At 34.6% G+C, this 17,922-nt stretch overlaps 2 protein-coding genes and 1 pseudogene across 2 annotated transcripts; 2 read left to right on the top strand and 1 right to left on the bottom strand.

Moving 5' to 3' along the window:
• Window positions 1–1,777: 1,777 nt before the first annotated feature.
• LOC107424531 (probable serine/threonine-protein kinase At1g01540) lies at window positions 1,778–4,969 on the top strand. The gene is made up of 7 exons (XM_016034356.4): window positions 1,778–2,806; window positions 2,998–3,102; window positions 3,238–3,360; window positions 3,449–3,619; window positions 3,703–3,832; window positions 3,955–4,164; window positions 4,581–4,969. The coding sequence occupies exons 1-7, from the start codon at window positions 2,133–2,135 to the stop codon at window positions 4,746–4,748; spliced, it is 1,581 nt and encodes a 526-aa protein (XP_015889842.2). The 5' UTR covers window positions 1,778–2,132; the 3' UTR covers window positions 4,749–4,969.
• A 2,095-nt stretch (window positions 4,970–7,064) lies between these two features.
• Window positions 7,065–10,542, bottom strand: LOC107424532 (PI-PLC X domain-containing protein At5g67130). The gene is made up of 9 exons (XM_048479520.2): window positions 10,381–10,542; window positions 10,150–10,230; window positions 9,904–10,026; window positions 9,644–9,781; window positions 8,754–8,852; window positions 8,317–8,620; window positions 8,002–8,225; window positions 7,776–7,862; window positions 7,065–7,642 (listed from the first exon to the last, which is right to left on the bottom strand). The coding sequence occupies exons 1-9, from the start codon at window positions 10,384–10,386 to the stop codon at window positions 7,466–7,468; spliced, it is 1,239 nt and encodes a 412-aa protein (XP_048335477.1). The 5' UTR covers window positions 10,387–10,542; the 3' UTR covers window positions 7,065–7,465.
• Window positions 10,543–15,043: 4,501 nt separating this feature from the next.
• Window positions 15,044–17,917, top strand: LOC125423854 (subtilisin-like protease SBT1.9; annotated as a pseudogene).
• The last annotated feature ends 5 nt before the right edge of the window (window positions 17,918–17,922 follow it).

Raw genomic sequence — 17,922 nt, 5'->3', positions numbered from 1 at the left:
ATCAAACCCAAAAGCTAGCAACTGTATATATGCTGACAGAACGCGACAATGCAGGATTAATTAATTTCAGGAAAATGAAGCCAAAACACAACAACAACCAGCAATACCATCCTATAATAATTCCTGCATGCATTATAATATATATATATATATATATTGAAATTCACCGAAAAAAATTATAAACATATATATATATATATATTCAATAATGAGAATCGTGTTGATTACCTTCCCCGCTCTAAAATTGATTACATAGCGAAAGTACTCGGTAAATTAAATGCAAATTTAGAGAATAGAGTAATGAAAACACATATAATTCAAAATGGGTAGCTGCTAGGTCTACCAATGCTACTTTCATTGTCAAATATGTTTACAAAAGCACCCACTTCTCATATGCCCCACTTAAAAATTATTGGTACCCATTTTGTGTTTTAGGTGATGACCAATGAAAGGGGGTTAGGTTTCTTTCATTTATAATGGCATCGACAGAATAAATTCTGCTAATGGCACGGTGGATGGGATATTAATAAGGTTTTGTGGTGGAATACTTTATTGTGACATGGCTTGCTAAACTTTGCATTAACTATTGAGCATGATTGATAGTTACATATACACACACTAGCAATAGTACTTTTTGGAAGTAATATTAATATTTCCTTTTGGTTTTGGACTATACCATATAGGATGAACTATTTTAATTTTTTTTTTTATGAATTTAAACATCAACTAGTCTTATCTATTTAGTAGAGTCAATATTTTAAATTGATTACTTATAAAATCATTAAAACATTTTTATTAGTTATTGAATCAAGACATAATGCAATTTATCTTTTAAATATTTTAGTATTGTAATAAACTTATATTGTCCACAAATTCAAAAATCAATGATAATGATTTCGATTTCCTAATAGAACCACTCTCCCCCTTGAAATTGCTTTAAAATTTGAAATAATATAAGTCCTAACTTAGTTTTAATAAACAAAAGATATTCTCACAAGATTTACTTTTTCTTTAGGATTTTAGTAAATTTCAACACTTTTTATTTGAAGAAATCCAAAAACTGTATGAATTTATTGATGCTGTAAGGAAGTCCGATAGAAGGATTGAGTTGACATTTGGATCAAAATTGAAAAAGAAAAATTTATGATTAACCTATAAATTTGTTAAACCTACAAAACAATTAGTCAATTACGATTTAAATCTAAAGACTTTCAGCTAGGGAAACTTAATCCTTATAACAATAGTTAATCGTCGTTGAAGCACATTTCTAATAATAATAGTTAATTGTCACGGAGTTTCAACAGACAACGTAGCGGATATGCTGCACAGCTTCATAAATGCTTGCAATTACTGGTTTGAAACCAGTATTCTACTATAACACAGCTGCTATGAATCACTCATCAGACCCAAAAAAAAAAAAATAATAATAATAATAAACAGTAAATAATATCTCATAAAGAGTAATTTACTAGTTAACAAGATTAAGATTATTTGTTAATTCAAACCCTTATTTAGCAACTTTAGAGAAAAATGGACCCAAAAAAAAAAAAGAAAAATCAACATTTATTTATTGTTATCAGGTAAATATAGCTAACTTAAAATTATTAAAGAAAAAATCGACATCAATATGTGGGCATTAAATTAAGTAGCAAAATTAACACCATTGAGCCCAAAACATGTTCATATATGAAAGAGCTTTTGAATTAAAAAACAGAAACAAAGGAAAAAAAAAAAAAAAAAAAAAAAAAAGAGTAGTATTTAAAGTTCATGCACATTAAAGGCCGTTCACACACGTATGGAATCCAAATACACCTTCCAGCCAACCATCTTCCAAATCCTACTCCGCGTAATTACCAACCGGGAAAAATAAACATCACAAAAAAATCTTCAAAAAGTGGAATGAGATTTTGCCGATTCATATCTCCCAAAGAGTCCTATCACTGCCACCTGCAATTTTCTTCTTCACTCTCTCACACTCTCACTTCTTTTCCTACATTTCTCCTCCTTGCAGACTCTCTGCGTTTACTTTCTTCACAGACCCCAGACCATAAATACTAACTACATGTTCGATGCCTCTCTTTAAATGCATTTGCATCTGATTCTCACATTTTTAATCAGAGTAGAAGTAGAAGATGTCCGATAGCAAAAGTGGGTACATGAGCGACCAGCTCTCCAAACCCACCTCAATCTTTGGCTTTCGCTTGTGGGTTGTTGTTGGGGTTTGCGTTGGAGCTGCTTTTGTGCTGCTTCTCTTCTTCATAACTCTTTGGTTGGCCACCAAGCGCTCCAAGAACAAATCTTCTAACAAATCCACAATCCCGATTGTATCCAAAGAGATCCAAGAAGTCAGAGTCGACCATGTCCGTACCAACAATCACCACCATTTCGACATGGTCAACAAGCAGAGTAGGACCCAAATCGAGGCAGACCCATTTCCTGAGCCCGACCCAGTTCCTGGTATTGAACGTCAAGCTTTGCTTCCACCTCCGGAAGATGAGAGCCCAATTGGGTACCACAGAATCAATATCGAAATTGGAAAGGACCATATGATTTCTTACCCAGAACGATTTGTTAGGTCTTCTTCACATGAGAATGGGGAAGCTCGCTGTGTTGATCAGGTGGCTATGGTGGTCCCTGAAGTTTCTCATTTGGGCTGGGGACATTGGTATACTCTGAGGGAGCTTGAGGCTTCCACTAATGGTTTCGCCGCCGAGAATGTTATCGGCGAAGGTGGATACGGAATTGTTTACCATGGCATATTGGAGGACAACAGTCAGGTTGCCGTCAAGAACTTGCTCAACAATAGGTAATTTTTTTTTTTTTTTTTTTTGGCTTTATCTGAGTTCATTTTGTTGTTTCTTATAATGCATTGCTGTTCAGTTATTAGAAATTTAAAGACTTTAATTAGTTTTAGACAAACCGAATTTTGTTAGATGGATTAGAAATTTGAAGGTTTGTTTGATTGAATTGATGGATTAGTGATTTTACATTTGGTAGGGGACAAGCTGAGAGGGAGTTTAAGGTTGAAGTTGAGGCAATTGGACGCGTTCGCCATAAGAATTTAGTCAGATTGCTTGGTTACTGTGCCGAAGGAGCTCATAGGTATTATAAATTTTGTCTAACCCATGTTTGAATCTCACTCTATGCTCTAGCAAACCAGTGTTTATTTTTTTCCTACTGATAAAAAAATCATTTTGCATATGTTTGTTTTAAGTATGACTCTGCTCCATTTGATAGGATGCTTGTGTACGAGTATGTAAATAATGGGAACCTCGAACAGTGGCTTCATGGGGATGTAGGGCCTTGCAGTCCTCTTACTTGGGAGATCCGAATGAACATTATCCTTGGAACAGCTAAAGGGTATTAACCAAATTTTTGATTATGTTTGCTTCCCCTGCTTCTTATCCATTGCATTGCTTTATTGGTCATAAGTGAGCTAATCTTGTAGGTTGACTTACCTTCATGAAGGACTGGAACCCAAAGTTGTTCATCGTGATGTAAAATCTAGCAACATTTTACTTGACAAGCAGTGGAATCCCAAGGTTTCAGATTTTGGCCTTGCCAAGCTCATTGGCTCGGAGAGTAGCTACATCACAACTCGTGTCATGGGAACATTTGGGTATATAAGATTTTCTCTTAGTCTGTGGGAGTGTTTTTCTTGTGTGCTTGCAAAAGAGGTGGTAATAGTATGTTTCTTTGTAGCTATGTGGCTCCTGAGTATGCAAGTACAGGTATGCTGAATGAAAGGAGCGATATATACAGCTTTGGGATTCTTATCATGGAAATAATTACTGGGAGAAATCCGGTTGATTACAATCGACCTGCGGAAGAGGTTTGCACTTGATAAGATTACTTTGCTAAACACCTATGTGGATGATCGAAAAATGTTCTGAAGTTTGTCCCTTTCCCTTTTTCAATCTCCCATGTTTCTCTTAATATGTAAACAACTTACAGGTGAACTTAGTTGAGTGGCTTAAGAAGATGGTTGCTAACAGGAATGCTGAGGGTGTATTGGATCCTAAACTACCTCAGAAACCCACCTCGAGGGCTATGAAGCGGGCTCTTCTTGTAGCTTTGCGATGTGTGGATCCAAATGCGCAGAAGCGGCCAAAAATGGGACATGTTGTACACATGCTTGAAGCCGAAGAATCCCCCTTCAAAGATGTATGTATGCAGTTCTTCTTGAAAACCACTTCAATTTCTCCTGCCCCTCACTTGTCTTTCATCCTCTCTTGTATATTTGTTGTATTTGAAGTTGACATAGAATTATTGGTAAACTGAAATTCATAAGCCCTTTGAACCATTGAGGAAATTTTTGAAGATGATAATTCTAGAAGCATGGAAATGATAAAAACAGAAAATTGTAACTTATCAATATCACCCAGATAGCTTGCTAGCTATGTCTGTAATGTTAGACTAATTAGTCAATTCCCTCACCATGAAATCCAAATTATCTTTATTGTTTCATCAACTGGTAGAACTCCAGTATCACCTGTTTCATATTTTATCACATTTTACTCCTTTTTCATGTGTTTCTTTCAGTTGGTGTTACTTATCAAGTTTTAAAAAACTTTCTTTAGGATCGAAGAACCGCAAAGGACATAAGAAATGCAACTGGTGACACTACAGACAACGGGCTGAAAGAAAAGCAACTGACAGAATCAGGGGATTACAGTGGGAATGGAAATGGGATACATACTGATGAGACAAGATGGAGAAATCAAGAAGAAAAGCTAAGCTTTGTTTGAAGTGGATTGTGAATCTTGTAATCTATTTAGAAGCAGCTGGTCTGCAAATCTCAATTTAATATCGATTTATGTGGCTTTCACATATATAACATTGATTTTGGAACTATGGCTTATTCTGTATACCATAGTCCATATACTTTATCAAAAGAATATCTAATTCGGATGTTACAGTAAATACTATTTATAAGAGAAGCTCATGGCTATTAAAAAAGATTGTCAAATATTCCAAGTTCAATTTTTTATTAACAATACCAGGAAGCCATACCTCATTCATCGTTGACAAAGCTACTCTGAAACGATTCCGTGGCCTCAATGAAATAATACATAATTCAAATGCACATGGACGTCCAAAAGAACTGAAATGCACAGGACTATTCATAAATGGGCCTGACATACTTTATCATAAATCGTCCATTAAGATTGATATTATGCCCGAGAACGGATCGACAACACATTTATTTGCCTGAAGTCAGAGGTAGAAACTTACTTCCAACTTGGAATCGCATCCAAATATAAAAAACCAAGTTGTTTTATTGAAGAGCCGAGACAGTCAAGTACCTATAATGGTTTTTAAGCACCGAATATTTATGCTAAGTTAAGTGGGTTCTAGATCATGAATTGAGGTCCCTTAAGTAACATGGCTTTTTGGCCTTTATTTATAGCATAGAGAACTCTTGAGAAAGTTTTGACAGCTGGGAATGTAGCCTATCTGGGAATATTTGGACCCCTCCTCCATTGACGGTTTAATAGGTCCACTTACTCATGCAAAGTCGTAAGAGGCTTTCAATCATTTCGGCTTCGGCTTCGGCTTTTTGTTGCTAGTAAATGAAGCCAAGAATAAGCATGTCCTTTGGATGCTTTTATTGATTTTGTTACTCGATGTTGACTTTTAATTTTCAAAAAGACTCTTTGTTGCAGAGAATTACATTGCCATGCAGCCAAATTTGCTGTCCATCAAAATACATATGTATATACATATATTGATATATAATAGTGTTTAGGTGAAAATATCCTTAAAACTTTTAAAGATTAGTGGGCCAAATCATTAGAGCTGCTGGATTACATGTATTTATTGTAACATATTACTATATTACATGTAATCATATAGATCCAACATTCTAAATGATCAAATTCATTTATCCTTAATTTAAAAGATTGAGAATATCTTCATTTGAATTAGACTGTATTTATATATACGTAAGAATTCTCAAGGTGGGAATCTGGCTTTATTAAATGAGGATGCTTATGCAAACGTTCCAATTTAGTTAAATCAAAAGTCCCTGATCATAGACTAACTCTCTCTATATATGTATAAATAAAATTTACATAGCCTACCATTCGTGATTTATGGATCTTCTCCCTTTCAATTTTTAATGTTTCTCCGACTTTAGAGTTTGAAACTTTCATCCTCCTTATTTCCACCAAGTTCGCTTGTCATGACTGCTAACTAAAGCAGATGACAATGAGTAATTTGCTTTGCCTTTCTTTTTGTTGTTAGAGGAAGCATGATTGCCATGAACAGAGCTTTTGGAAGGCCTCCATTATTAGCAACTTAGATATATTAGGATGGGTCATGATACACTTAGATACATTAGGATAGGTCATGATACACTGTTATATACTATTTCTGATGGCATTGAGAAGAGGTCACTGTCAAGACAACAAATCACGTGCTAACAATCAATCTGAAAGTTATTATGGATTGGGTTTGGATCAGAGCACATGCAGATGATCAATGTAAATTGAAATTTTGTAGACTGTATAATCTCAGTTTCTCCATACACCACCAGACATGCTAGCCCTCCAAACAAAATGAAAATGGTATTTTGTGTTTTTTTCCCCTATTTTTTCTGATTTGTAATTTACACGAGCCCTATACTGAGGAACAACTGAACTTGTAAATTTGACTGTGATGCTCAGCTGACAATGTTCTTTTTCTATAGGGCCTTGTTAGCCAAAGTGGCTGTGTGACAGAAATGGGATTGCTTCTTTGTGTTGCCCACCACTAATTAGAAATAAGTTTAAATTATATTGTTCATGTACTAAAGTTGCCAGTTATTCAGACTGGTAAAGCCCTACCAAATACGGCTACTCCTTATCTAAGAAACTACTCAACTGGGTCCTATGACTTTATTGAAAACTAACAAGGACTGTCTCAAACTGTCTACATATAAAAAGCATTCAAATCATAATTATATATATATATATATATCTATAAATACATCTGAATTGCAAAAGTATGAAAATACGTTATCTCTCAACGGTTTAAGGAACAAAGTAAAACAAAAGCAACCAAATAAACTCTAATACCATGTTAACATAAATAACAAATTTTAAGCTATTAAGAAATTGATTCAACTATGTAATATAAAAGAATAGCTGCTTTTGGGGATTGCAGTAAAGGTTCAAGTAAGAAACTGGCCTTTAAGTGCAAACAACCCTCAACATGTTCCCCAAACTAACAATAACCGAAACAGAGGAAAAAACTGACAGGGAATTCTGCACTTGATTGACATATCTCTAATAGAGAAAAGCAAATCACAAGCCTGACATATAATACCATGCTTATAATCTCATATGATCGTCTAATTTTACAAACCTCAAGATCCAGAAGCTAATCAATATCATCTGAAAAAAGAAAAAAAAAAAAAAAAAAAGAAAGAAAAAAAAAATGCCGTGTGATTCAAAAAATGGTAAAAATGGTATACAGTCATAGTCTATAACCAAAGTGAGAGCGTCGTAGCCAAAATTATCCCAGAAAGACACTGTAGGTGGACTGGTCTGCTATCCAGAGAAGCCATGCTGCTAGGGTTTTCTGATGTGGTAGTTGACGCAGCTGCTGGTGGAGGGGGAGAAATCTTAGGAACATCACATGTCCCAAATGTGGCATTTGCCTGCCCATAAGTGCAAATTTTCAGGTGAATTAATAATTAACTTCATACAATAAGCCCTTTAAAAGCTCTTCATATTCTTATGTAAATAATGGAGATATTCTATGAGGCCAATGAAACAGTAAAATTTGCAAACCTTGCAATAGGCAATGTTGTCACATCCACATGTCAAATGTCCATTTGCTATATCCACAGCTTCTGGGGCTCCCCCACCATCACTTTTCTGCAACATACAAGGCAATAAATTGAGCAAACTAATAGTGTTCAATTCTGTCTAAATGTATTGTTTTATTCTTCTTAATTTTAGCATAAGTAGCATTACTTTCGCAAGCATCGTTTAATGAAGGCGCATAAACAAATACCTGGTAGAAATCGACAGCAATGAAGTTTGGCCACCGTTTACCAGCTGCTTCATAACAAGTTTTCGTCATGCTAGCTAATGGAGCTGAATTGTCCACGCAAACAAACGTTACATTTGGATTATCAGGGAAGTAATTCTGCAATACAAGTGACTTTGTTTTTGTATTCATAGGAGACGATTCAGCACGATTTGGACACGATCCAGTTTTCATCCCACCATTTCCATCTAAATGTTCATCATAATTGGTTCACCACATTAGGCACATTTGAAAACTCATAAGCCACATAGTTTAAAAGTATGGAAAAATAAAACTCACATTGATTTTCTACTACATAGTTCCACTCATAAGCTATTCCTTCAGAACCCTCTTTTGATGATTTTGAGGTGAAGACCACCAACCTCTGATTCTTCTGTGCCATATCATCCACCGTTGGCCAATCTCCACCGTTCTTTGGCATCCGAGACAATGGGAACAGATATTTATCAAGGCCAGCTGCTTTGAAGACCTTTGTCAAGCCTTGTGTAGATGTAACGTAGTCCTCAATAAAAATGGTGATAATCTCCGAGGGGTTGGCTTCCAAAAATACTCGAATCTCTTTTAGTACATTAACAGCAGGTTGCTGCATAGTAATAAATTGGTTCACATTCACGTTCACAATCTAGTAATTACTAGATGAAAAAAAAAAAATATATATATATATATATATTCACCATCCAACTATCTAGTATTCCTTGACAATATTTTATACTTACAAATGATGTGAAGTTGTAACATTTGCCTCCAAAGGAATGGCATAACCATATATCATTGTTGAAGTCGTACATATCTAGCATAAGCCCCCGAACTCCATTCTATCATATTGGAAAAATAAACAAATAAATAAATAAAACAATGAAAAAAGTGAAGTTTGTAATTGATAGAGCATCTGAATAAAGAATCAACTTTACCCCAAAAAAAAAAAAAAAAAAAAAAAACCTTAAATTAGAAGAATAAATTACTTGGGCCCTCTGTTTTCTGTATGGGGGGCTTAATGACTAGACATGTGGTGGGGTTCTCAAATGGAGCATAATATACAAAAAAGCTTGCTTGCATAAATAGTTGTCGAAAGGCTTTCAAGTGTGTGAGTTGGATTGCTTGTCTTTAATCTAAAAGAGCAAAAAGCACTTCATGCTTGCTTTTTAAGCTAAAAGGTCAAATAAAGTCTGCAACAATAACTAATTACAGACCCAGATCATCAGTGTCAATACTTTTTTACTTTTGCCCTTTCAGGGCCTAAATTCCAACGCCCTTTCCTTTGCTTGGCTGCCATTGCTTGTTTTTAGTACCTTAACCCTATTTATGTTTTACAGTATGTATGTATGACAAAATGAATAATTTTACCCGAAAACCACGTGCCACGTCAACAAACATGTTTTTTTCTCGGGGAAAGAGTAGGAACAACCCAAACAAAAAAGAAAAAAGAAAAAAACAGAAGAAGATATTGTAGTAAATTTAATTAAATATAGAGGGAAAAAAAAAAAAAAAACTTGGTTATGTGGTGTTGGTTTGTGTGTAATGAAATTGCAGCTAAAAAAAAAAAAAGTTTAAATAATAGGGAAATCTAAGACTATGGTCCAAAAAAAGAAAGATAAGGAAATCTTACAGTGAGTTGAGAGGTAACAGAGTCATCCTGATTGGTGGCAGAGACAAGAACCGATCCGGTGGCGGACTTGGCTCCAGACATAGCGAACGAGTTATGTGTGGTTAACCATGAATACTGGTTAAATGGCAGACCTTTCACCTAATCCCATGTACCAAACCAAATAATTTAATAACATTTTTTAATATCACCAATGCGTACCTCTGTTATCATATTCTTATATGATATTTTTATAATTCAAATAGCAAAAGGAAATTAATTACTTTAGAAGTGGGGTGGAGCGGTTGGATTCGGGTACATCTGGATCGGGTATTTCCATTCGCATCGCATTTTTCGCAGCGCAACCCGGAATCGCATTCACCATCTTTCGAACAAGTCTCTCCGATCTGTTTGGAAGTCCCCGGAAAAATCAAAATACCCAAATGAGAAAAAATAATAATAAAAAAAAAGTTCGTAGGAAAATGCAAAAATAAATAAATAATAAAAATTGGAAAATGGAGATAAAGAACCTTGAGACCAGATGAACATGATAGCAGAAAAACTGAGATAAACAGGAGCTGAAATCTGAGACTCTTGAAGAAATTTTTTCTCTGCCAAAAAAAAAGAAAAAAAAAAAAGGACAAAATAGAAACAGAATTCATGGGGTATGTGAAAACAAGGAACAGAAAACAGAGTTCTCAGAGAGTTTTATAGAATGTGATGAAGAAGAAGAAGATTGTTTTTTTTTTTTTTAATTTTACCTTCATTTTTTTTCTGTTGGGGGGTCCGAAGGAGAGAGTGATAGTGAGTTAATACACTATAAATATAATATAGAGATTTGTATCAGTGTATTTCTTTGTGTTTATGGGGGAGGAAGAGTTTATTGCAATAGACACAGACAGGTGCAGAAAACCCAACCCCAAGTGATTACCGACCTTAAAACCAATAAGGAAACGCGTCCTAGTCCGTTAGGTACGTCTCCTTTTGTCCTATCCCTCCCCAATAACATCTATTTTAATTTTTTTATTTTTAATTAAAGGATTTAAAAAAAAAATTAAATTATTTTTCGGCTGGCGATGTTTCTAAGAAATTTCAAAAATAAAAAACAGAGTGTACACTTCAACGGTGGGATATATCCTCATTCAGTAATTTTGTGGGTGGCAAAAAAAGCTTTTATGCAAAATAATTTTCAGTTTGGATTAAATATTTTTATTATGATGGGAATGTCTTAGTTTGTGTAAAATTGTGATTGGTTGGTTTTTAATTAAGGTCCTTGTTAAGTGCATATTCTTCTAAACAAATTTTGAAAAGAAAAGTAAAAAAAAAAAAAAAAAAAGGGAAATTGAGAAGATTAATTAAGAATGTGAATGTGATTGTCATAAATTTTTTAATCAGCCTGAAATGTTGAGTATTTCAATGGATTTATAAAGACAGACGACATTCAACCACATATGTTTACACCACATGTACTTGGTGATAATTTACAAAATTTGTTTAGTTAATAATTAGCATGTTTATTAATTTATTTGATAATATATTTACGTTTATTTTTATGGAGTTTAGAAGTTTGACTGTCCTTTATGCATAATAAACAAAGAAAATTTGAAAGCTTTGTCTGATTGTTGAATATGAAAACTCGAATCGATGTCTGAAAGTAGCGAAATACTCTGGACTTCTAGAATGATTTTGCATAGAAAAATCCTGAGGAACGAGTCTTACGAAAACTTTTTTTTTAATGATGAATGAGTCTTACGAAAATAGTAGTGTATGCAATTCCATCAAATTAAAATTATCTTTTACTTTGCAACTTCTTATCTTCTACTTTGCAACTTCCCATGACTCATTCATTGTCCTAACTTGTAATGTCTAATGCCAAAGGTAAGGACAAGAATATCCCACTTTTTTTTTTTTTTTTCTTTTTTTTCTTGTGGTTGTTGAATATTAAAATAATATATATATATATATATTATATTAATTTTAAAGTTAAAAAAAAAAAAAAAAACTTTTACCATTCCAGAGTTTCAGTGCACATGCATATGTATCCTGGATTCCACTATGACCAATTCAATCCTTAGAACCAATTATAATGAAAAAAATGTATATAATAATAATGCATTTCTATTTAATTGCATGATATTATAAAAATTAATTAATATTTTTATCATCAATTTAATTACATTTCTTCAATTCTTTATATATTCCATCATTTCTAATATAAGCCGGGGGATATATATTGGATTTTGATTCAAATATCTAGTCCTTCGGTTTTTTTTTTGTTTTGTTTTGTTTTTTTTTTTCCTGAGTTTCATATACTTATTGTTTAAAAAAATTGGATTTCGATTCAAATATCTCTGATATAGTCCTCCGTCTTTTTTTTTTAAGAGTTTCATACACTTATCCTTTAAAAACAATAATAATAAGGTCAAACCTAGAATTTACCGTGTCGTGTAGGACTGGTACAATGGCTATACTTCCAATCCGACCTTCTAACGTGTATACGTATGTCATGAATGTATAATAAGTCATCATTCATTTATATTTTGGAAAATTGGCATTATTGCGTTTTGAATTATATCAGATTTTACATATTACACCCTAAAATTTTTTCTACACATTACGCATTACACATGGCCACGGTTCATAAATCTCCACCAAGCCCATCATTCTCAAACTGCCACGAGCTTCGGATTGCTGTTCCACCACTATCATTGCCAGCACCGACGGTGGCAATGCAATAGAATTTTATGTTTGTGGAGTCACAGTGCAGGCATGGAAGGTATTCTTGCTTCAGCGGTTAAAGCTCCTAGGTTATGGATTTTAGGTGGTCTTCGATATTGGTTGACCGAGTCCGATGGCATCTGGGTCCCTTGAGTCTGAATTGAGTGGGTGTTTGAGTTTTTTTGTCTCAATTGAAATAGTCAAAACAACAAGTTTTGGAAGAATTCTAAAACGGTGCAGGTGGTGAAGATGAAAAGGCCAAAACAGTTTTTTTTTTATTTTTTTAACTGTAGTGGGAGAGAAAGCAGAGTGTTCTTATGGCGGGAGAGAGAGAGAGAGAGAGAGAGAGAGAAAGGGTACCTGTTACTGCACATTGAGATCAAATTTTTCTGAGACATATATGAATCAGAGGGAACAAATGACAATGACTCATAGATGATTAGCCTTCTAAAGTCATCAGTGGATTTATTCCCAGCATCATAGATTACATTTGGAAAACATCAAGCGGACAACAGAACCCCAAAAAGAAAAGGAAAAAGAAAAAAAAAGATCAATAATGCAATAAAAGAAATTCTATACGAACAAAAACAAAATAATCATAATAATAATAATAATAATAACAATAATAAAAATAATAATACTAAGATTCCATGAGTAAAGAAGAGGGAGAACAGAGAGTAGAGATAACAAAAAACACTTAAAAATAAAACTATTAACAAATGGCATTATTGAATTCTAATCTGCTGGAAATCTCGTTGGATTGCTATTGCTTGCTGGGCTGCCTGTTTTTACCCACAAGTCATCTTGAATTTCCATAGAAAAGGCACTTCCTTTAACCAAAAATAATTAAAGAAAAAAAGAAAAAAAGAAAAAAAAAAACAAGTGTTTTGGCCTCCTCTGTTTTCGATTCTGTTCTTTCCCATGAATTTGATTTAATTTCATTATTTGTTCCATTTTTGACTATTTTGTTAGTGTTTGGGAACTGATTGTTGTGATATTATGAGTTTTGTTGGTTGAACTTTGACTTTGTGGTGCCGAATATGACGAAGCACCACTCTTATCTCATATACAATGCCACTCTCTGTTTTAGCTTCTCTGTTCAAAACCTTCCAGAAATATGGATATGGAGAGGTTTGTTTATGCACTTTGGAGCGATTTTTGGTGATGGTGGTTGTCGTTTAGAATTTTAGGATTTTAACATAATTTTCTCTCAAATTAATTCAAGAAAATTGAAATTAAAATGAAAAAAAAATAAATAAATTTCATGGAATATGTTAAAAATTAATAAATTTTATAATAGAGGATATAATTTGTCAAAATTTTTTTACAACTCCCTAACTAAAAATTCAAAATAAATAAAAAGTACTAAACTCCATTTTGGAAATACCTTGCGGAAGCCATGACTAAGAGAAAAAGAAAAATGAATGGCAAAAGAAGAACTTAACCCATATAGGTAAATTGATGGGTAAAAATGAATGGCAAAAGAAGACCTTAACCCATGTAGGTAAATTGATGGGTAAACAGACAATCTTGTCCTTGTCTTTTGTTTATTAATTTGACTAAAGAAATAACGCTTTTAGATTTTGGTTAGTTTAGGTTGTAAAATATCATACCAAAGTTGTTTAAGTGTAATATGTAATTTAAGTTTTTCTAGATAGTCTAATTGCAAGATCTACATTTCAAAAGAAGGGAAAGAGTAAGATATACATATATATATATATATATATATATATAAATTGATAATTTTTTAATATATAGTGAATTTTAAGCAGGTAATTTTATTTTATTTTATTTTTTATTTTTTTGGGAGAAACAATATAAAGCAAGTAACTGAAGCTTTATATAATCGATTATGTCATACAGTGCTTTAAACTAAAGCAATAATTGTTTTCTGTGTGGTCCAATTTAAAGTCGGGCTGTGTAAAAAAATTAAAAATTGCTCTGTATGATCCACGGTAACAGGCGACTAAACTTCTCTGTATATAACAGATGCAGAGAAGATGATTGACACTAATTGTATTTTGATTGCGATTTGCAGAAAGCTTCCACACACACACACACATATATATATATATATGTGTGTGTGTGTGTGTGTGTGTGTGTGTGTGTGTGTGTGTGTGTGTGTGTGTGTGTGTGTGTGCAGAACTCTAAAACTTTTTTTTTTGGATAAAAATATATAGTTCTAAAACTAATATAATGCTATGATAGAAATTTTTAAAATTTGAAAATATGTCTAATATTCGACTCAGAAAAAAATAAAAAACAAGAAAAGAACATGTTGGCTATTGAACTTGATTTAAAAAAGTTTTTAGATTGTAAACGAACATTTTATGTAATGTATATAGAATCTTAAAAATATTAAAAATAAAAAAATGTATATTGTTTAACCAATTTATTATTAAGTTTTTTAAAGAAAAAAACTCGTTTTAGCGAACAGCCAAACAAGATCTAATCCTATCCATACACAATTTCTCCAGGCCAAATCGGATAGACAATCTGAACCCCATGAAATGGTGAGCTAAGCGAAGTCACACGTGGCGACTAAAGTTTTTAAATCCCACGCATCTAAATGTGTGGAAAAAAGTGCTATCAGAGAATATTCCATAGTGATAGTGTAGGGATGGTCCATCTGGTAAGCCCTTTTAGGCAAATTAAACCAAATTGAATACGAACCTCAAAATTTGATACAATAGGGACAGAAAAGGCCACCACCAAATATAACGTCTTGTTAGAAAATTAGGAATGACTATCTATTTTGTCCCAGATCACAGAGAACAAATAATAGTTTGTGTTGATACAGAAATTGAGGTGGCTACTGGATGGAGAAAAAGACAGAATTTTCCCACTTTCCTCAGTGGCTTTAGAAAAAGAGAGGAAAATGTCTATGTGGAATTCTTATCCTGCTTTTGTCCAATCCTTCTTGGTCACTTTCCAAGGCTCCATTATCCGTGCAAAACACATGGTAAAATATAGTACAGCACATTATACAAATAGGACATACCCAAAATTATTGTTACTGTAGAAATCCATCTCCTCAGCCATTGAAACTCTAAATCTGCGGGTTTTGTGCATAATTCTATTTGCAAGCTCATGCTTTTACACATTTTCTGTAGAGTCTCGCACGTACAATGTGCACATGGATTTATCAGCCATGCCTAGAGCCTTCTCAACGCACCACAGCTGGTATTCTGCCACTCTTTCTTCCATATCAGACACTTCCATGCCGCCAACCAGCTCAAAACTCATCCATACTTATACCAATTCCATCCACGGCTTCAGTGCAAAGCTCACTCTTTCTGAGATTGAAGCGCCCAAAAACTCCCCTGGCTATATTTCTTCTACCCCTGATCGTCCCCTCAAGCTCCATGCCACCCGCACTTCTCAATTTCTCGGTTTAAATTCCAACTCTGGCGCCTGGCCTGCTTCCCGTTACGGCGAAAATGTCATAATCGGTGTAATATTCTTCCCTGTGTAACAAGAAACTCATCGGAGCTCGATTCTACAACAAGGGTTATCTCGAAAGCAATCCCGATGTTAAGAATAAGATGATTTTTTCACGCGACACGGACGGTCATGGAACACATACTGCTTAACACATACTGCTTCCACTGCTGCAGGGAGATTCGTAGAAGGAGCTTCCTATTTTGGTTATGGAAATGGCACTGCTACAGGCATGGCACCGATGGCGCGAATTGCCATATACAAAGTGGTGTGGAACCAAGGGATTGTTGAATCTGATGTTCTTGCTGCAATCGACCAAGTCATTGAAGATGGGGTTGATATATTGTCTATCTCCTTGGCTTTTGGATGCAGCGATGAAGTAAATTAGTTTCTTGAAGATGATACAATTGCTGTGGCCCCTTTTGCTGCCATGAAGAAAGGAATATTTGTTGGTGCCTCAGCAGGAAATCATGGATCTATTATTGGAACTTTAGCCAATGGAGCTCCATGGGTAGTAACAGTAGGTGCAGGAACAGTGGATCGAGAACTTGCAGGGACTATAACGTTGGGAAATGGTGTTCAGATTAGCTTTGAGACTTTATATCCAGGGAATTACTCTTCGGACCAGGTTCCGATTGTTTTCGTGGATGGTTGCTTAGATGTGAATGAATTGAAAAGACACAAAAACAAGATTGTGGTCTGCAAAGACAATCTGAATAGAAACGATCAAGTAAAAAATGTCAATTCCGCAAATGTTTATGAAGGAATATTCATTAGCAATATTACATTATCCGATTCCTCCACCAGAGACACTGGATTTTTGTCAGCGTTTATCGGTCCGAGAGATGGACAAGAAGTAATTGACTACATTAAAAACAGCACCAAAATCATTCCGAAAGCAAAATTGGAATTCCAGAAGACAATCCTCGGAACAAAGCCAGCACCAAAAGTGGACTCTTACAGTTCCAGAGGGCCATTTCCGAGCTGCCCAAATGTTCTGAAACCAGACATTCTCACCCCTGGTACATCAATCTTGGCATCATGGTCACCCACCAGTTGGGTCGCCAAGGTTCGATCGGAATCTTTGTTCAGCAATTTCAATCTCGACACGGGCACTTCCATGGCCACACCTCACGTCGCCGGTGTAGCGGCTCTGATCAAGGCGGTTCACCCTAACTGGAGCCCTGCCGCCGTTCGATCGGCAATCATGACCACAGCGAATCCGTTGGACAACACTCAGACACCCATCAAAGATGTTGCAGAGAATGATGACAAGCCAGCCAACTCCCTAGGCATTGGCTCTGGACATATCGAACCCAACAAGGCTCTTAATCCGGGGCTCATATATGAAGCTGAAACAGAGGATTATATTAACTTCCTCTGTGCATTTAATTACACGGCAAAGCAAATACGAATTATTACTGGCTCTGCTCAAAGCTGCGCGAACAGTTCTTTGCATCTTAATTACCCATCTTTCATTGCTTACTTTATTGGTGATAAAAAAAGTACGAAAGCCAAAATTGTGCAGGAATTCAGGAGAACAGTGACAAATGTAGGTGAGGAAAGTTCAAGTTACACTGCGAATTTGACTTCCATGGTTGGCTTGAATGCGAAGGTGGAGCTGCAGAGATTGGTATTCAGGAAGAAGTTTGAGAAGCTAAGTTACAAACTGAGTTTGGAAGGTCCAAAATTGTTGAAAGATGAGGTGGTTCAAGGGTCTTTGACTTGGGTGGAGGATAGTGGGAAATATGCAGTGAGGAGTCCAATATTGGCCACAAACATCGACCCAAAATCACTTTGGGCTTGTTTGGTACGCAGGATAGGTCCGGATCGGACAGGATAGGTTCAGATCGGACAGGATCGAATAGTGCAGTACTGTGTTTGGTATAGTTCTGGACTGAATGTTGGACTAGTTGTCGCATGTTTGGTGCAGGATCGGACTGGATTGGATTATTTTATAATTATAATATTTATTTTGTTATATATATAAAAAGATTTAAAATTATATTTATATTTACAAAAAAATTAAATATTATATTTAATTAAAGTTTTATTATTACTTATATTTAATATGTTTTGTATAGATATTTATATGTTCAATTAATTAATAATAATAATAATTTAATGATATTTATAATATATTT

This window comes from Ziziphus jujuba, chromosome 7, assembly GCF_031755915.1.
Source record: "Ziziphus jujuba cultivar Dongzao chromosome 7, ASM3175591v1".
In the NCBI taxonomy this organism is placed as follows: Eukaryota; Viridiplantae; Streptophyta; class Magnoliopsida; order Rosales; family Rhamnaceae; genus Ziziphus; species Ziziphus jujuba.
Note: the sequence above shows the minus strand (reverse complement) of the source record. Positions and strands in the feature narration are given on the sequence as shown.